The 18,184-nt window shown below is 38.9% G+C and overlaps 1 protein-coding gene and 1 long non-coding RNA gene across 2 annotated transcripts in view; one reads left to right on the plus strand and one right to left on the minus strand.

The window, feature by feature from the left end:
* Window positions 1-8,185: 8,185 nt before the first annotated feature.
* On the minus strand, window positions 8,186-11,503 carry LOC117819041. Its single transcript, XR_004632427.1, has 2 exons — window positions 11,323-11,503; window positions 8,186-11,061 (listed from the first exon to the last, which is right to left on the minus strand). It is a non-coding gene; the product is annotated as an uncharacterized LOC117819041 (long non-coding RNA).
* The window catches only part of ntrk2a (neurotrophic tyrosine kinase, receptor, type 2a), a 107,919-nt gene continuing 100,272 nt past the window's right edge, over window positions 10,538-18,184 (plus strand). The window contains exons 1-5 of the mRNA XM_034692241.1: window positions 10,538-11,099; window positions 13,855-13,929; window positions 16,086-16,157; window positions 16,641-16,709; window positions 17,667-17,815. Of these exons, the coding sequence (XP_034548132.1) occupies window positions 10,834-11,099; window positions 13,855-13,929; window positions 16,086-16,157; window positions 16,641-16,709; window positions 17,667-17,815 (631 nt within the window). The 5' untranslated portion in view covers window positions 10,538-10,833. The remainder of the gene's footprint in view (window positions 11,100-13,854; window positions 13,930-16,085; window positions 16,158-16,640; window positions 16,710-17,666; window positions 17,816-18,184) is intronic.

An 18,184-nucleotide genomic window follows, 5' to 3' on the forward strand; every position in this document is an offset into this window, starting at 1 on the left:
ATTGTGTTGCATGGAGATCTGATACGTCAACAATTATGACTCAGCTATGGGCTTGTGATGTACAGTAAGGATGTGATGAAACAACAGGTGATCATGTTCCAGTGACAGGTGTCTGTGATGTAACAACAGGTAAATGGGATTTGTTGCTGCCATTGCAATACATTAGCTGATTAACCGATCAAAACGAGAATATGTGAATAATATGTCTGTAACCGATTCATCACTCGACAAATATCAATACAATATGTTGGCTATGGTAGTAACTTTAAAGGGATGATTTGTCTTAGTTTTTTTTTAAGTGGGGTTGTATGATTGAGGTACTTGTCAATAGTAAGTGTGTTAGCCACAGGGGATGCCGGTCAGCTTGGCCCCTTTGTTAACAAAGCATCCAGAGAACTTGGCAGCCCTACCACGTAATTTTAATCATTTTTGGCTAACTTAGATCAAAGCACTATTCTCAGTGTAAGTGTATGCTCTATTTGGACATTTTTCATTGCTTTACTTAGTGGTCAGAAAGCCAATTCGTTTTTGCACTACACTAGAAAAAAAACCCCTCCGAAAACAAACAAAAAAAAACTTATTTCAAGGTACTTTTACTTTTGAAAATTTGCTTGGTAAGACTTCTTAAAATAAGACGTAACAGTTAGAAAACTGTGATCTTAAAATTAGCAGGGAAAACTTATTTTAAGCAATATTGTACCAGTATTTTAAAGTGTAGTGTCTCAGAATAAGACAGGAATGCTAACAGTTAGTATTTTTTTTACTCAAAAAAAGATTTTTGCACTAATACATTTCATGTCAATTTCTCCATTTGAGATACATTCACCTTATTTTTAGTTGTATTATAGCGGCACTTCTCTAGGTTTAAGACCATCTTGTGCTTGAAATGAGACTACAAAGTTTAATTTGAGCATTTTGAGATATAATGTCTTCTCATAGTCAGCTGGATATACTAATATTCAGTCATGTTGACTTTATAGGATAAGCCAGCTATGCTCAAAGTAGGTTTTTCATTGTGTGCATGTAGTTTGAGGATGTATATTTTTATCTGATTTAGAAGAAACAGTGCGTGAAAACTGTAACCCACCCTTAAAAAAACTAATTTTCTTTCTTTTATCAATGAAGCTGTTTTCTGATAGATTCTCCAATAAAATGCATTTACTTAAATCAAGTAAAGTGTTTGTCTTAAATCAAGATTATTCATCCTCTATAAATAAGATCTCAGCTTGAAAAATGTATAAAAGGTAAAATAAACCTTGTTTCTTCTAAATTACAACTCAAAACAAGATCATTTGAAGATTGTTTGACTTAACAAGATATTTAAGATGCGTTGTCTTAAAACGAGTCCCTCTATCTTGCTCAAATGTTACTTGTTAAGTAAATGTATCTTAAATCAAGTGGGATAAGACATTTGACTAAAAATTAGACAATTTCACTTGGTAAGATTTTGAGGTTTTGCAGTGTATTTGAGGATGCAACATGTACGTGTTCTTCTGCCTGCAGTGCACTGATCAGCTCTTTGGGTCGGAAGGAAGGCTTCAAAAGAGAAAAATTTGCAACCAAATTCTTAAAAATGAGTGATTCTGACAGCAACGTTGACAAGGTGTTTACTGTGGACTTCAGTGGATACCTTTATGTGCTGATAATAATACTCAATAGACTGGAGTAAGGATGGAACAAACTTCTATGCTAACTGGAAAGCAGGAGAAGTCCCAAGTTACCTGGTGTGTAAACAACTGTGAGCCCATGCCTACTACTTTGATGCTACTTGCTGTCACAAGAGGGACTTGGTAATGGCAGTACTTCTGGACTTTTCTGAATCAGAGGATACCAGTGGCTTACATATGGCTGCGGTCAACCAGCGGTCCCTGCCATACTGAGCCCAGTTGGTTTGTAACCCACTTTCTCCAATTTTCAGAGGTTAAAAAAAAAAACACAGAAAAGCCAAATGGAAGTGCATCCCCAAATAAGCGTTTGACTCTCATTGTTTGCAATAACACAAGCCATGGTCCACATGATAATTTTACCTTATCAATACAGTGAGGGGAACTGCAGAAGAACACAGATGTGTCTTCCTTGAAGAGTAAAAAATGAATTGGGCTTTCTTCTCTCAAAGCTGAACTTCAACCAAGAATAGTGCTTTGGTTGGAGTTAATTAAATTTAGCTAAATTACATAGTATTATTGACCCAGACTGTACCTGCTGACAGCCTAGCTTCTTTGCAGGTTCCCTAGCCTCTCTCACCAAAGGGGCTGAGCAAACTGGCATCCCATGTGGCTAATACACTTAGTATTGACAAATAACCCATACAACCTCACTTCCAATTAAAAAAACTATCTCTTTAATATCTTTGGCTGCGGGACTGCTAGTTAGTCATTAGCATTGAGCTTCATAACAAAAGGTGAGTGTGATGACTTACAGTAATAGATTCTTGTGAAGATGCAACCGATAATTAAGTTGCAAAAACAAGTGATTTTGATGTAACAAACGGAAGACTTGGATGAAAAATTTCTGATTGTGCTGAATCTATAATGTTGCTAAAAGACTTATGCAATCTATGGCTATGCAGATGCTATAATCACATAATTAAAACAATTAAACATTTGGCCACTGGTTACCAATGGGTCATTGAGATGCTACATCATTTATTTCAAAATGAACTTTCAGTTGGTTTTAGTGAAAGACAGTCGATTATATTTCACTACAAGTTATTGTGACGAAACAGAATTATGCCACAAGCTGATTTTGATGCAACAAAATTTCCAAAAACAAAATCCCATCAATCTTCTCCATTCATTGATAAAAAGTTATGCTTCTATGAAAACGCCCCACCTTCACAGTTTTCATGATCATAACTGAAATATCTTTGGCTTGGGGACTGCTCGCTCAATGTCAATAGTGGCCTTTGAACCTTGTGATAGGCTTTTTCCACAGTATTGTTCCATAACATGTAAACTGAAGCATCCGAGACAAATAGGAAGATAATTGGAAGTTGAAGTCCTTGTGATCACACAACAGATGACTGTGATGACACATTAGGTAATTGTTACTGTAACAATGTGTGACCGGGAACAGGTACAAAAAGAATAAAAGGTGACACATGCCAAAATAGGTGGTGATGATATAATAATAGTTCAAATACACATCTCTGTGTTTGCGTTTTAACAACAGGTAAATGTGATTAAGCAACATTTTATTGGTAAATAAAACACGTGTGTTGGTGCAACAATATGTGACAAAATAAAAGGTGATTGAAAGCAAGATCTTAACCCCCTGGTTCTTTAGATGGTTTGACCCTCCCCACAGGTTTTGGGATATTTACAACTTTATGTAATGACATTCCAGTGATATGAGTGATGATGATCCTTGATATTTGCTTTTGTGCAGTTGATTTGTTTTATTTCTTAAAGTCTGATTAAATGTTTGGGACAATATGAATGCGCTATTCCAGCGGATTCTAGTTGGGCTGTTGCTTAGAGGGTCAAATTAACCAAGTGAAACTTAATAAGTTTATGAGTTGTGGTGTGTTGAAGCTCACTCATCATGAACAGTGTTACGGTTGTTGAAAGAGTGGATGATGAGGATAGTAGACAGTTAAACCTACAATGAGGATACTAACTGCTAATGTGGCGAAGAACAACCTGCTGTCATACAGCTCGGATAATGAGGAAGATGAGGATGATGTGGAGGACAGTTGGACCTACCCACATTAAATCTGTGAGTCAGCATTGTAACATAAGATAAGATAAGATTTTACTTTATTGATCCCGGTTAAAATTTGATTGCTGCAGCAACCCAGATATAAGTACAATTGAGAATAAGTTTAAAGAAATAAGAAATAAAAAAAAAATAAGTACATATAAAAACATATAAATAAAGAGAATACAAATTTAATGTATATAAAAATGTTACAAGTGGTTTAAATAGTGGTAATTACAGGCAATATTTAAAAAATGATTAAGTAGTGACAGGTTGACATGGCGTGATTATGGTTTGGTTATGACAGATTAAGCAATATAATAAATACATATGGGCATGTAATATGACTGTATGAAGATAAAGATAATGGTAAAAAGTACTATTTAATAGTAACAAGAACATACCCTGAAGATGAAAGTACTGTAGGCTATTTCTGGCATGTGCTCCATTGCTTAGTGCTCCTGCTAGCTACAGCGGGCAGGCAGCTGCTAGTTCTCATACAAACCTAAAACAAATCTATTTTAGCATAGCTCTAGTAGTGTTTAAATTATTTAGCTCACAGTTAATTAATATTGTAAATTCACTGATACTTTTTGAAATGGTTTTGGCTGTGGTTGTTGTTCGTGGTTTGCATATGGTAACTTTATGCCCCTGTTTGATTGGGACCGTCTTTTTTTCGAGCTCTGGGTCCTGAGTCCCAACAAATATACGTATTAAACAGTAATATGTCTCGATTGGAAAAATCCCTGTCCCAGTTTCAACCAAGGGAAATCTCAAAATAATGCACAGGACTTTCAACACTGACTTATATGTATATAGGTATACAGATACATTGATATATATAATTGTCAGGAGTTCCACAGGGGACACTACCCACCCGGGTCTGAAGGGTGAAAGTTATTTCAACCAGTGATCTCCAGTTGGATCCTGCCCCTGTTTGAGCCATAACAGGCATTAGATAAAAACAACCAAAGCTGCCCAGGGAGAATGCTCAAAGGGTAATGTACTAACCAGGCAGAGACGGTGGTCCTTCTTCAGGAAGCAGTTGTTATACAAGAGTTTGTTCAACACAGAGAAAATGAAGAAAGGAGAGAATTTCTATTTCTCAAAAAATTGTCTTTATTAAAAAAATCATTAACACTCATGTATATGTGTGTTCCTATATTGCCTCTTCCATGATTCTATGTTCCATGAAATGCATTAGTTAAATTTGCTAAGAAAGTTTCTAGGGAAGGTGAAGCCTTGTTTTTTTTCTTTTTACAGAGTAAAAATATGTTTTTTTCCTGTATGAGGATTTCTATAGGGCAGAATCTCCATATTCTTTTAGGGAGTGATTTGTGAGTAATTATTATCTACTACAGTTCCATGGTTTTATTTCCATGAGATTAAAACGTAGACACATATAAAGAAGAAGAACAAGCTAAAGCATGAGAGCTTTATTCTCTGAGCAGAGGGTTTGGGTGTAACACTGGGCATCAGCACCCACTAACTGTCTCTCTGCATGTGTGTATCTCTGTTTGTGTGCCCAAAGTCTATGATGTCATTCACATTGGTCATGTTTTCTACACATGTCAGAGACAGGTGTGAGCGTGCATAAATTGTCCCAAGGTGAACTTAATTATTAATGAGTTGTCATGAGTCGATCCAAAGTTGATTAAAGTCCATGAGACATTCAGTTATCTTATATTTAGGGAGCAGCCGTTGTGGGTGATTTCCCTATTTTTCTTTTCTTCCAGCCCATCTTTTTTTTAAATGGCAGGAGACAGCTTCTGATGCTCAAATCAAACGGAAAGTCCTCAGACTTTCAACAATAATCCATGTTGTTGCGAGGGCTATATCTGTTTTAACCAATAGAAAAAACCTCTCTAATGCACGGTGAGTCAAAGTTTAATTCTGATGATGTCCGTACATGTGTCAATCAGTCTTGGCGTGCCGCTACTGCTTAGCTAGCCCAACTTTTAATTCTGTCAAGATATGCTGCATAACGTCAAGAAGGCTGGCTGTCATCCAAATGAACCATGAGCTCATATATGTTGGTTTGTGGTCAAATTAAAGTGTCCCCATTTGGAGGTTTAAAAATATGATCATCCTAGGTTTGTATGCATTTATGTTGTTTATCAGTATTTATTCCCATTATACCTGTAGCTGAACCTGTATTGTTAAATGGACCTGTTCTTTCACAGTGCTACTTATAGTCTTTCAGTCAAGTGCTTTCAAAGTGCACTTTCACCCATTCACACACTGATGGCAGAGGATGCTAATGTAGAGGCCATCAGTTTTAACTAATTCCATTCATACACCATTGACGATGCCACAATTTTCAGTTCACTGTCTTGCAGTAGAACACTTTGGCATGTGACTGTGGAAGCTGGGATCGATCCGCAGACCTTCTGATTGGAAGGAAACCAACTCTACCACTGAGCCGTATCCACCCATGTTCACATTCATTTCAGTTCAATAATAACAAAGATAATTAAAATCACAAGCGGATATGAGCGGGCCCTCGCACAAGCACCGCCTGATTTTTGCCTGCCTGTCACCAGTATGTGCTGCTGTGACTTTAATTATGTTCTGAAGGATTGTTAATCACAGTTCATTATAGATCGAGTTGTGATCAAAAGCATGTTAAAAACATGTTCAGAGAGTAAATACCCATTTTGTCCATTAAGTGGCGCTATTCCTATGACCATCATGTGTCTATAGATGAGTTCAGGCTGGGTCTATGATGAAACATGTCAAATTTGGAAGAGATCAGGTATTGTATGTAAATGTCAGTACAACGTACTTCCCGTGGTTGGCGCTATGGCTGTAGTAGATAAATGAGTCCATAGATGTGTTGAGGGATGGACCCTGATCATGTGTATGTAACTTCAAACAGATTGATCACTGTATGAAGGAGCTATAAGTATTTCCTGTTTCGTGGCGAGACATCATAGTTTGGGGCGTCGCCAGACACACCCTTCAATGACAGGTCACAGTCTGACCTCTGATTCATGAAGGTGTGAAGGCCGTTTCTTAGCACATTTGAAATAAATACCCTCAAAAGAGGGAGAGCTATACATCACAAAGTAAGATGGGACTTCCTGTGGCCAGTAGGGGGCACCACATAGGGGTATATTTGCTCATTGAGGCATTCAGGCTGGGACACTTATCATACATGACCGCCCTGGTCCTGATCCAACACTGCATGAGTGTTATAAAAGTCTAGGTTTTAGGCAGATTGGCAAGAAAACCTCCCTCTGCCATGCCCACAAACATTGACTAAGGAAAGCCCCTTTGATAAATGTTTATCTCCAAAATTAGTACTATTTGCTGAGTGACACAGGAGTTGATTGGATAAAAACTATAGGACATGTGATTTCCTGTGGCCAGTAGGGGGTGCTATACGGTATTGGTGAATATTTGCCTATAGAGGCATTCAGGCTGGGAGACTTATCATGCATGACTGCCCTGGTCCAGATTCAACATTGCATTTGAGAGATATTAGGGTTTATAGTTTTTTGCAGATTGCCAAGAGAACCTCGAAATTCAACAGTCTGCCACGCCCACAATTTTTCAGATTTTGCAGTTTTTTTTGGATAACTTTGAATCGTCAATGTGTCTACTTTAAAATGTTCATGTTTGGAACTTGATCGGAGCAAAATTCTAGGCCAAGTTGGCATAAATACGTACCCTTGCGAATCGGGTGTCAGAATTTCAAGTGAAATTTCTGTGCTTCCTGTCGGGATTTCACCATGACGTCAAGAGGCTTTTTTTGTAGGTCTTGGCATTATACCTATGCAATACATTTTTCATGCATGTACATGTTGAACCATCTTGACGGGCTGGCCTTTTGAAATTTGCAAATTCAAGGAGGCGCTATTTAGCCATTTTTGGGAATTTTTTTCACGGGACCAGCAAAATATTTAAATGTTCGCCAGGCTTGGGGCATGTGCAACTTCTGGGGACTTTTGTGGCATTTTGAGGCAAGCAAATTTGGGTTAAAAAAGTTAGACGAATGAAAGAAAAAAAGAATGAAAGAAAGAAAGAAAGAAAGAAAGAAAGAATAATAATCCTTAGGGTTACAAGAGGGCCTTCGCTAACCTTGTCGGTGCTCGGGCCCTAATTCATCTTTTTTTTCCTCTGAAGTCTTTGTATTTGCTTTTGTTGGGTTTTCGATCTTAGTACCAGATATAAACATGACCCCCCCCCCCCTGTTGCTCCGTTAATATCAATTTCTATTACCATCAGCATGTGCTCTGAAGCTTGTGATGAACATTTCTCACAGTGATGTACAGTGATATTGCATGCACACAATGCAACAACAGCTGATTGTGATTTAATAAGAAACTCTATGCAGCAGTGGCTGATTGTTATAAAATGAGGGTTGATTCTTGGTACTTCAAAATTGATTGTGAGAAAACAACATGACACTATTATCCAACAATATATGTACAACATATGATTTAGATGCAAAAACAGCTTCAGTAATGCAACAACCACTGAATGAGATAAATAACTTTTAATAAATAGAAATGCAAGAAATGTATAGCTTTCATAATTGCAACTGTAAGATCTTGGTCTTTGTGACTGTTGTTATTCTGATGGTAATTTCTGCAATAATGCAACATAATATGCAAACTAAACAAAAAACATTACCTACTTGGAGTTGATTGGCAGATGAATTTCTAGTGTGATGACCCTTGAGTTAATTGTGAAGACAGCACACATTGTATAAATATCAGGTTTTATCAGATATGAAGGAACAGTTTTCACACAACCTCAGGAAAAGATTTCAGAGTAAAATGTCACTTCGAGTTTTGAACTTTAAAGGAAAATAAAGGGAACATTTCCTTGTCAGTCAGATTTACATGCTGACTGACAAGCGAATTGGGTGGATATGTCAGTTAAAATGAAATAATAGTGGTCCACCGCCTCAGTATGGATGTCATTCGTATGTTAGGATCTTGTCAGTGACAGCATCTATTGTATGTATGTACAGTATAAAGACCTGAAATTAACACATTAGACATGCTGCACACATTGCAAAGGAGGCTAAGTATGCCTGACATACCATAATATGCTCACAATGTTGAATTAGATACATCCTGAGTGATGCCTTGTCTGTGGCTGACAGTCGACTCAAAGGGGGTGATTACGTGTTACAAATGTCAAACCTGTAACACAGGCTACAACCTCTGTCACTTTCTGGGGGACCAGAGCGTAATTAGAATACTATGTTTTCAAGACAATGTTTTAATTGGCACACCCACGCTGTGCTGTGCAGTGTGCACACCACTGTTTTTGAGGCAGGCATCCACCAGATTGGTTCCGACACAGACAGAGCTCCATAATTACACTCCTCTATTCAGCAGCACTGCCCGTGCGTCAGAGCAAACGTCACATTAGAGCTGCACATGGGGACAGGACATTGGAGAGGAGAGGAGAGGAGAGGAGAGGAGAGGAGAGGAGAGGAGAGAAGAGGAGAGGATAGGAGAGGAGAGGAGACAAGAGGAGATACTCCTCACAGCTGTGGCATGTTGTCACCGCTCACAGGCAGATGTGCTGTCACCCTCTGTCTCTCACTTGCAAGGTGAAAGATGGATAAGAAGGACCTTTGTTCTTCAATGGATGTGCAGTGTTAAAGACACATCTCTTGTGTAAGACATACATCCAGGAGTATGAAATCTATAGCGGCACGGTGACTGGCATGCAGCCTCCACTCTGAGATGACACATTATTGATTCAGGTCTGCTTTGGCTGAGAGCCCCTTATGATTATGAAATATGGCCTAATGGTTTAATAAGGTGTCGCTTGGTCTAGTACAAGCGGGCTAAAGACTTGATGATTGGTGGTGGCACCCTCTTTCTCTGCGAGTCTGTTTTCATGCCATGCTTTGGACATTACAGCTACCTTTTAAGTCAAATCACCTATCAGCCCTTTTGGCATTAAAAATAGGATAATCAAATGTTATTAAAACATGGCAGTTTGTTACAAAAGGAAGGATGTAATTTGCATTATTTTCCCATGTTATCTGAATATTTCTGAGTAAAAGACTGGAAATATGGCTTCCTTTCAGAATAAAAGGCACCTTCATAAAGTCTTGTTCCTCATTGATTAACTGTACACAGGTCTACACCCAGCATAGCAACCAGATGATAATGATGATTATAATGACGACGACGGTGATGATGAGGATGATTATGGCAATTAGAGCCCGTAAATTGATAGCCCCTTATATCTCATTTACACACATTATGTGAAACCAGCAAGCAGATAAATTAAATAACCTCTTTAAAGCAGGAGTCTCCTCCACCTCTCCTCCCCTTACATCTCTCTGCATGTCTCTGGGCGTCAGACAAGGGCGCTTATACTGTCCAACCTCGTTCACAACTTAGATGAGGCTTGAGTAGCCCCTCCTAGAGTGTGCTGAACTTTAACCTCCTGACAGATCTAGAGGTAAAGCAGACAATTCACCTGACAACACAAATCATGCCGCTGTGTCGAGGTACCCTTGGGGGTGATACCACTCTGCCCTGCATCTGATCCTTCCCCCAGACCATTGTGTAAGCAGAGCAAAGTGGCATTAAGGGGGAAGGGGGGTGCGTTAATGAGCTATCACTTTATACATAGTCTGCTTCGATTCTGGTATCCACATTGTAGCCTTCATCCATCCGCAAGAGGGAACAGCAGAATGTGGCTCTCCCATCCTCCCATTTATTCTGTATCATCCTCACACCCACCCAACACCACCACGTCCACCACCACCCGTCTCATCCACACTGAGAGAGAGAGAGAGAGAGAGAGAGAGAGAGAGAGAGAGAGAGAGAGAGAGAGAGAGAGAGAGATCCTCCTTGGAACACACCCGTCAGTGTCTTAGTGTGATTTTGACTGACTGGCTGACTGACGGGGGATTCTGGAGGAGACACACCGGGACGGATCGACACACTCTCCGGTTTTTCGCTGCCTTGTCTGTCAGTGTTGTCACGGCCGATGGTTTTCTAATCCCACCGCCTGTCTGACCGCCTCACCATCGGATTCTTTACTTGATTCTCTTTCCCTCCTTGATTGGCTGAACCGGGGCTGATCCCAGCCACCCTGAGCCGTGGCCGTGGGGCTGTTCAGCGAGCCTTATAGCTGAAGTTGGCACCCGAGATGAGCGCCTGGACACCCGGGAGCGGGGCTCTCTTCTCGCCGTGGAGAGGGTCTGGGTCGTGGCGGTGTTGCTGGTGGTCATGTTGGTGGTGGGTGATGGTGATCGGGGTGGCAGTGGGCTCGGGGGATCCCTGGATGTCCGCGGAGGCATGTCCGTCCTCCTGTTCCTGTAGCAGCACAAGGATTTCCTGCGTGGACCCGGAGCGGGGTATCAATTCTTTTCCAGTTCTGCAAAGCGAGGCGGAGATGGAGAACATCACCGACATGTGAGTGTCATATTTACAGAATGGAGTTTCATAATGCTCCTTAAATCTCCCTCTATTGTTTTAACCAATTATAGACTGAATGCAACACTTTACAAATAAAGGAATGCCATTCTATACCCCTCCTCTGCTGGTGTCTAGAGCGACAGACAAAACCCAAACCCGCTCTGGAGTTTACAATTTTTTTTGCATTCCATCTAAATTTTAAGCCAATTCCCGGAATTACCCGCTAGAGTATAAATCCAAGTCCCACAGATTAATCCGGCTTGGGTTCGGCTCTGACACACATCATGTGTAAACTACATTGCATAATAGACTCATTGCCATCATCATGAGGCACATCAGTCTTCTCAGTACGAGCATGGAGAGACGTGCCATTTAAAAATGAAAGCAGCTGCAGCTGATTGACTTTATTCTCACAATTAGCCCTCAGACAAAGCCCTGTCTGTGTGCGGGCGCGTGCTTGTGTGATTGCAAATGCCTAGGTCTGTCTGTGTGTATTTGTGTGTGGAGAAGAGACACCACTGTCCAAATATTAGCACAGACACTTCCCAAGATGGCCATATGAGTGTATTTAAATGAACCACAGGCGCGGAAAAAAATCGATGTCAGAGTCAACACTTTGATTATTTGGGAAGATGATAATTCAAGATGTCACTAAATCTCAATGTGCACTGAAAAAAAAATCATTGTAATTTCTTCAAACGTCATTTTGCCTTGAAATAAATTGAGACACGTCATATCTGAGAGCAATTAAACTGCAGCTTAAAAAAAGTCATTGCTGCACTATCTTCTCTGGCAGAGATAAACGGCCTTGCTGATAACTTGAATGCTGGGATGAACTTGGAGAAGCCTTGGACGCTGGTTCAATGAGCCAGCAGTCCTGAGAAAGACACTGACTGACTGGATGCTTGCCTAATGTAAACAGACAAATTACTGACGTCTAATCCTGAACGACCTTGCCAAAAAAACAGGGTGCTACAGCAGGTTAAAGTGTCCCCCTCTGTCTGTGCTAAGTGGTTTAACGTCCTGATTTTTGACATCTGCACTGCAAACATACAGTGTGACATGATTTAAAGGGCTTTGAGTGACAATGTAAATTCCTAAATTTATGTAAAACCCATAGACAGTGGCTGATTGCTCATTTCTAAATTCCATTGTTCATTCCTGTGTTAGATAATGTGAAAAAAACAACATGTAACTTCCTAAATGACTGGATGATAAAATCAGACAAATAAAAAAAAAAAATGAACCCAAATGGATATTATCAATGTATTTTAGGCTTGTGGGTGTTGGCTGTATTAGAAACAACACAGAAAGTTATATCATAGGGAATACAGCACGTATCTCATCACAAAAAAGCTCAGAAAAGATCTAAAACAACTGGCAGCAGTTGTAGATTCTTACTAAAATAGAGGTTACTTTAAGCCTCCCTTCACACTAACACACACATGCAGCGAAGTGTTCATTAAACCTGCTGATAACAGACACACTGTCAGTATTTAGCGATCATGTTCTCTGTCAGCAATCTTAACCACACTGTCTGTTTTAGAGCTTACTGCTGATTTACACAGTCATCTGCTGACAATAAATGTTAAAATTGTGATTTATTGTAGGTTCTAACCCTAAAAACACCTCGTCTGAAATGATTTGTAGTTTTGTCTTGGTATTGTTGAGCACAGTCGCTCTGGAGTGAATGTGTCTTTTGATGCTGCTTTCCAGGGATGAAGGGTTAAATTTATCAACATGCCTCTGTGTTTAATCCACTGAAAAATGCTGACATTCTGGGTCAGCTTCTTTAATTATTAAAAGGCATATATCAGATTTTAGTCATGTTTTTTCTACAGTTTATTTTTCAGTCAGTTTAACTTGAGTTGATAGGGAGAGAAGAGAGCAGAAAAGAAAGAGAGGGAACAAGGGAAGAGAGGATATGCAACAAAGGCACCTGCAGACTCAAAGCAAGGACGTAATGATTACATGTTGTCAGGTTTTGTATGGTGCTTTAGACCCCTTCAAGGCCACCAGGACAGTACTATGAAATATCTTTAAGGATAGGATGTTATCTTCTCAGCAATGGCTTTCAATATTTTGACTTGGTTTGCCTGAAATTCAATTATTTTAGTGTAAATTCAGAGACATAAAACAAAACGTAAGGACAAACAGACAAACATCTCAGACTGAAAGACCATCACTGACAATCTTGCAAATTAATGAATCAAATGAGATGAATCTGTATGTCTGTCACACGAAAAGCATCATTAATGACCTTGTGATTTGGCCAAACACCGTGTTCAGTAATCAGAGTGACAAAGAGCCCAGCTGTGACAGTTACAGCATGTTCCCTCTGAAGGTGAGATGCTCTCAGACAACTGATCTCAAAGATCTTTTATTTGAAAAGTACATGTTGTTTTGCAGAAATCTGTTCACACAGTTACACTCGTTGACTGGAGGGAGTTGCCCACAATCATCTCCTGTCGGCCCTTTAATCGGTCGAGTGCCTTGCTCAAGTGCCTTGCTCAAGTGCAGCAGAGAGAGAGAGGAGAGAGGACTGAATCTATTTGTCTACTTCTTAAAAACTGCAGACTCCCCCCTGCAGGGTCATTTATCAGCTGCAGTCCATCAGGAGCTCATTGTTAATTTTCAACTCTAATTATATGGGTTTATTGTGTTGCTTTGTCTTGTTGAAATGTTTCTGTATACGCTTCCCCCTCCCAGTTAACAAATGAGCCTTCTGACACACACTTGTATCTCCTGACAGCTACATCGCCAACCAGAGCGGCTTCTCCTCTATCAACGACAAAGACCTGCACTACTACAAGAATCTCAGGAACCTGTGAGTCTTTACAGCTTATAGAACAAATACACACATTTTGGCACATGGTTACGTCTCTAATCAAGGGTCAAGTTTACCTTTTAAAAGATTGATAAGTCATATTTATGTGGCTGTTCAGTTCACCAAAATACTTACATGTTCAGTTTTAGGGCAAAATGCATGATGATTGTATTACTTATTCGCAATAGTGTACTTAATATGTAATGTTATATGTTTTTATGATTTCTTCCTCGCTTTATGCATTATGCTGTTGCTTTAAAGCTGCCTCTGTATATGTGGATATCCCCTGGTTTACTTATGCATATGTGTCTTATTTTATGTCTTAACCTCACACAGAATTGTCTACCAAGCAGCACTAACTTGAAACATAATCATTTGTTAAGTAGACAGCTAATTTTCCAGCCAATATCCCATTTGGTAGAGAGATGAATACAAAGCACGTTATGCACTGCAAGTATATAATCTAATAATGTGGATAGACTGTAAACAAAACACTAGAGCAAGATGAGTGTTAAAGCAGAAACCAAGGACCACTGTCTTGTGTGTTGGATATGCACTGTACACAAAGTGATATTGTATTTCGTGAGAAAACAATAATGACATTATCGGCTACATGGCTTTATGTTTTGAAATAATGATTTTCGGAGTGTCTAGTGTTTTGGTGGAAAAATTTAAATCTCAGCAAAGTAATTTCTTTTAAATCAACTCCTCATTCAGGATGTTGATAATGTCTCACAGCCTTACCTCGGCCGATGAGGGTCTGACTCGGTCTGCACATGCTCAGTAGCTGGGATTATTAAAGGAGCTTGACTCTAGACTCCTCCTATATGAAGCAGTTCTCTTTTGTCTTACTTTACACTGCAAAATCTCAAAATTAAGCAAGGGTTTTGTCTAACTATTAGTAGAAACTGTCTCATTAGACTAAATACAAGACACATTCACCTGACAGATCCAAATAAACAATTTATTTCAAGATAATACCACACAAAAAAAAGACCTGAATTGCATGTTATAAGTAAAAAGTCTGCTGATCTTGGATAAGCAAAATTCAACTTAACCAGTAAATTCTGTTTACCTTGTTGGCAGGATTTTTTACTTGTAAGAATCTATTCCATTTTTTTGGACTTGTAATATCTTGAAATAAGATATTTATCCAGTCTTATCAGGTGAATGTGGCTTATATTAAGTCTATTGAGACATTTGTAATGAGAAACAAGATAAAAAACATTTGCTTGATTTTGAATTTTTACAATGTAGGAAAAGATGTATGTGCAGGTATGGCACAGTGACAGACGTGTGACTATGCTTGAACAGCAGCTCACTAGACTGTTCTTTAAATGGGACATTTTACATTGACACTGCTGGATGAGTGCAGTGAAATCTTTAATTTGTACAAAGAAAGATGGTCTGTTGATGTGAAGTCTTAATGAAAACAACTTAATTGTGAAGGCTTATGTTCAGAAGAATTAATTAAAAGTGAGAGATTCCAATCACATTAAGCTACATCACCATCGTGTACAAACACTGGTCTCTTTGCCTTGTTTGTTATGTGAGTCATTTACACATTTGAGTATTTTTTTAATGCTTTATAAATACAGGGGAGAACATAGATAAATACATGATAAATACATCATAGAGGATGTCATCAGATGTCTTCAAACTGATCCAGTTATGGGTGGAATAGTTTGTCTGAACCTATTGAGTAAACAAGATGAACTGGTAATTGTATTCTTACTGTTTGTCTGTCTGTGTCCTCCACTGCACACAACAGATGTGCACTACAATAACATAATGTTTCTCTGATGGTGGTTTATAGAGGCTATGTTCAGGATGATCATATGCATGCTCTTACATCATAAATACCAACCTCTAGTTTTGAGCAAGTTAAACTGTGAAGTCCTACTTTTTTCAAAACATAGTTTTCAAGTTTTACATGTCGTGACTTCTTTGTTAGTTGTTATGAAAGTTTAATAAATGAATAATTATGGCATTGATAAGAACAGAACTCCATTGACAGAAATTGGTATGCAATGTATCAAATCTCATTTGTTATTAAAAGAGCTGACCAGGAAGCCACATGTTGTTGTTGATTGTTATGATGCTACTGATTATTGATAACTGTTTGTGATAATGGACATATTTTTTGTTTGTGACAGAACGGTGACTAACAGCAGGCTAACATATGTGTCAAAGCTGGCCTTTCAAAACAACATCAAGCTACAGTACCTGTAAGTCAAAACTCAGGGTGTATATTTATGATTCTTTTAATATAAGGACCAAACTGTTAGAAATTCAGAACTAAAAAAAAAGCTTTCTTTATTCATGAATTGAAGAAATTGTCGAAAGTTAAAGCATAATGTAAGAAAGATCTATTTCTGAAATAAAAAAGAAAAAGCCAAAAGAATAAAAAGAAAACCTTGACAGCTGAGAGCTTGAAAGTAAATTACTTTTTTCAGGTTCAGACTAAACAGGGCTTATAATTGGCCTTGGTATCTTGTCAACGTAATTGAAGTTTGATACCTATTACACTAATCAGATGTACTTCTTAAGGTTAATGGTCCCAGTGCTTGGAGGGGAAAACTTTTAATGACAAAATAATGCAAGCTTATTGATGCATGGAGAAATGTTCTACTGGTTGCTGTAACATGAACCTTATTCCTTGTTGTGTTGATTTTATGATCTAATTTCCTGATGTTTGACTTTACATCCAGGAATCTAAAGGATAACAACCTGTCATCACTGTCCTGGAGAATATTCAGACACCTTAACATCTCTTATCTGTGAGTTCTGAGCAGCTTTCTCTATCAGTTCTCTCTCTCTCTCTCTATCTCTCTCTCTCTCTCTCTCTCTCTCTCTCTCTCTCTCTCTTTACTTCCCAGTTTTCATCACAGTGTGTCGATTAATATTTACACTAAGCATCTCAAATGTCAGCTGTAGACGTTATGTTTTGAATCTTGGGGTTAGATTACTGCTGTCTTCAATCATGGGATTTCCAATAAATAGAAAAGATACTTGTATAAACATCGAAGATTGCTGAACCACCAGGGCTCATTGTGAGTGGCTATGACACCTGTGTCTTTAAACAGTGTTCAATCAAAGTATGTTTATTTATGTTGTACTTTTCATATTACATTGAGAAAAAAAATATTAAATGTGAAAAAGTGTGTCCATTTTCATACAGTATTTCTAGAGCAAAATTTGGCTTACTTTTCTTCCTCCTTTTGCAAAGTCAGATGCTATTTGATTTAGAATCTCTTTTGTCATTATTTTTTCAAGTTGGATGGAAAGATCGAGGTGTGCAAACAACCAGCTGGGCTCTCATTAAACAGTCAAGTGTAAAAATGACATGCTTCTGTTTTCTGGTGGAGTTAGTTTCCTTTGTGTCACCTGGCAATCCAATGTGATTAGTGAGCTTCAGGTACCAGGGGAACTTTTTAAGTTATGCTGGCTGTTTCCATTTGTGTTTAGACTTTGTGCTAAGCTAGGCTAAGCGAAAAGGCTTCTGCTGGTGTTAGCTTCACAGTTCATTGACAGACTGGGGAGTTGTAAAGGTTTACTCTCTACACAAAAGTACATTTCTGTGAATGTTAAACTCTTTCTTCAAGACGCATTGATAGTCCTGTAGCAGTTGGAACATAGCTCCTTTGTTTTTCTTAGTACTATAGTCTCTCTTGTCTACTCCCCATTGTTCTTCAAAGTTCTTGACATTGTGTGTGTGTGTGTGTGTGTGTTTGTAGGATCCTGTCAGGGAACCCTCTGCACTGTTCCTGTGAGAACATGTGGATCAAGCTGTGGTTAGGAGAGGAAGCAGACACTCAGGAGCTCCGCTGCATTGAGGATGGAGGAGGCCGCAAACTGCTGTCCAGACTGACTCTACCTAACTGTGGTGAGGACACTCACACACACACACTCACTCACATACACACACAAAGTAAGGGCCTGGGAAAGACATTGACAAGCTGTAGAGGAGTGCAACGTGCTGAAAGGCCAGCAGGAAAAACAGTAATCCCACTGGCTTCCTCTACAAATTTTATTTAAAATCCCTGGTATGATTGTGTGTGTGCTCTCATGTGTTTTGCATGTGTTTGACACATCTGTTTTTATGTGACTGCTTAGTTAGCTTTAGTGCAGGACATAGAGGTTATACAATCTCTTATTATAATGAAAAAACGTGGTAAGTGTTTTCTCAGTTCTCATGGGTAGTCGAACAACTGGAGAAATACGTCTGTTTGAAAAATCTGTGAGATATGTATAT

Source organism: Notolabrus celidotus, chromosome 9, assembly GCF_009762535.1.
Source record: "Notolabrus celidotus isolate fNotCel1 chromosome 9, fNotCel1.pri, whole genome shotgun sequence".
NCBI lineage: Eukaryota > Metazoa > Chordata > Actinopteri > Labriformes > Labridae > Notolabrus > Notolabrus celidotus.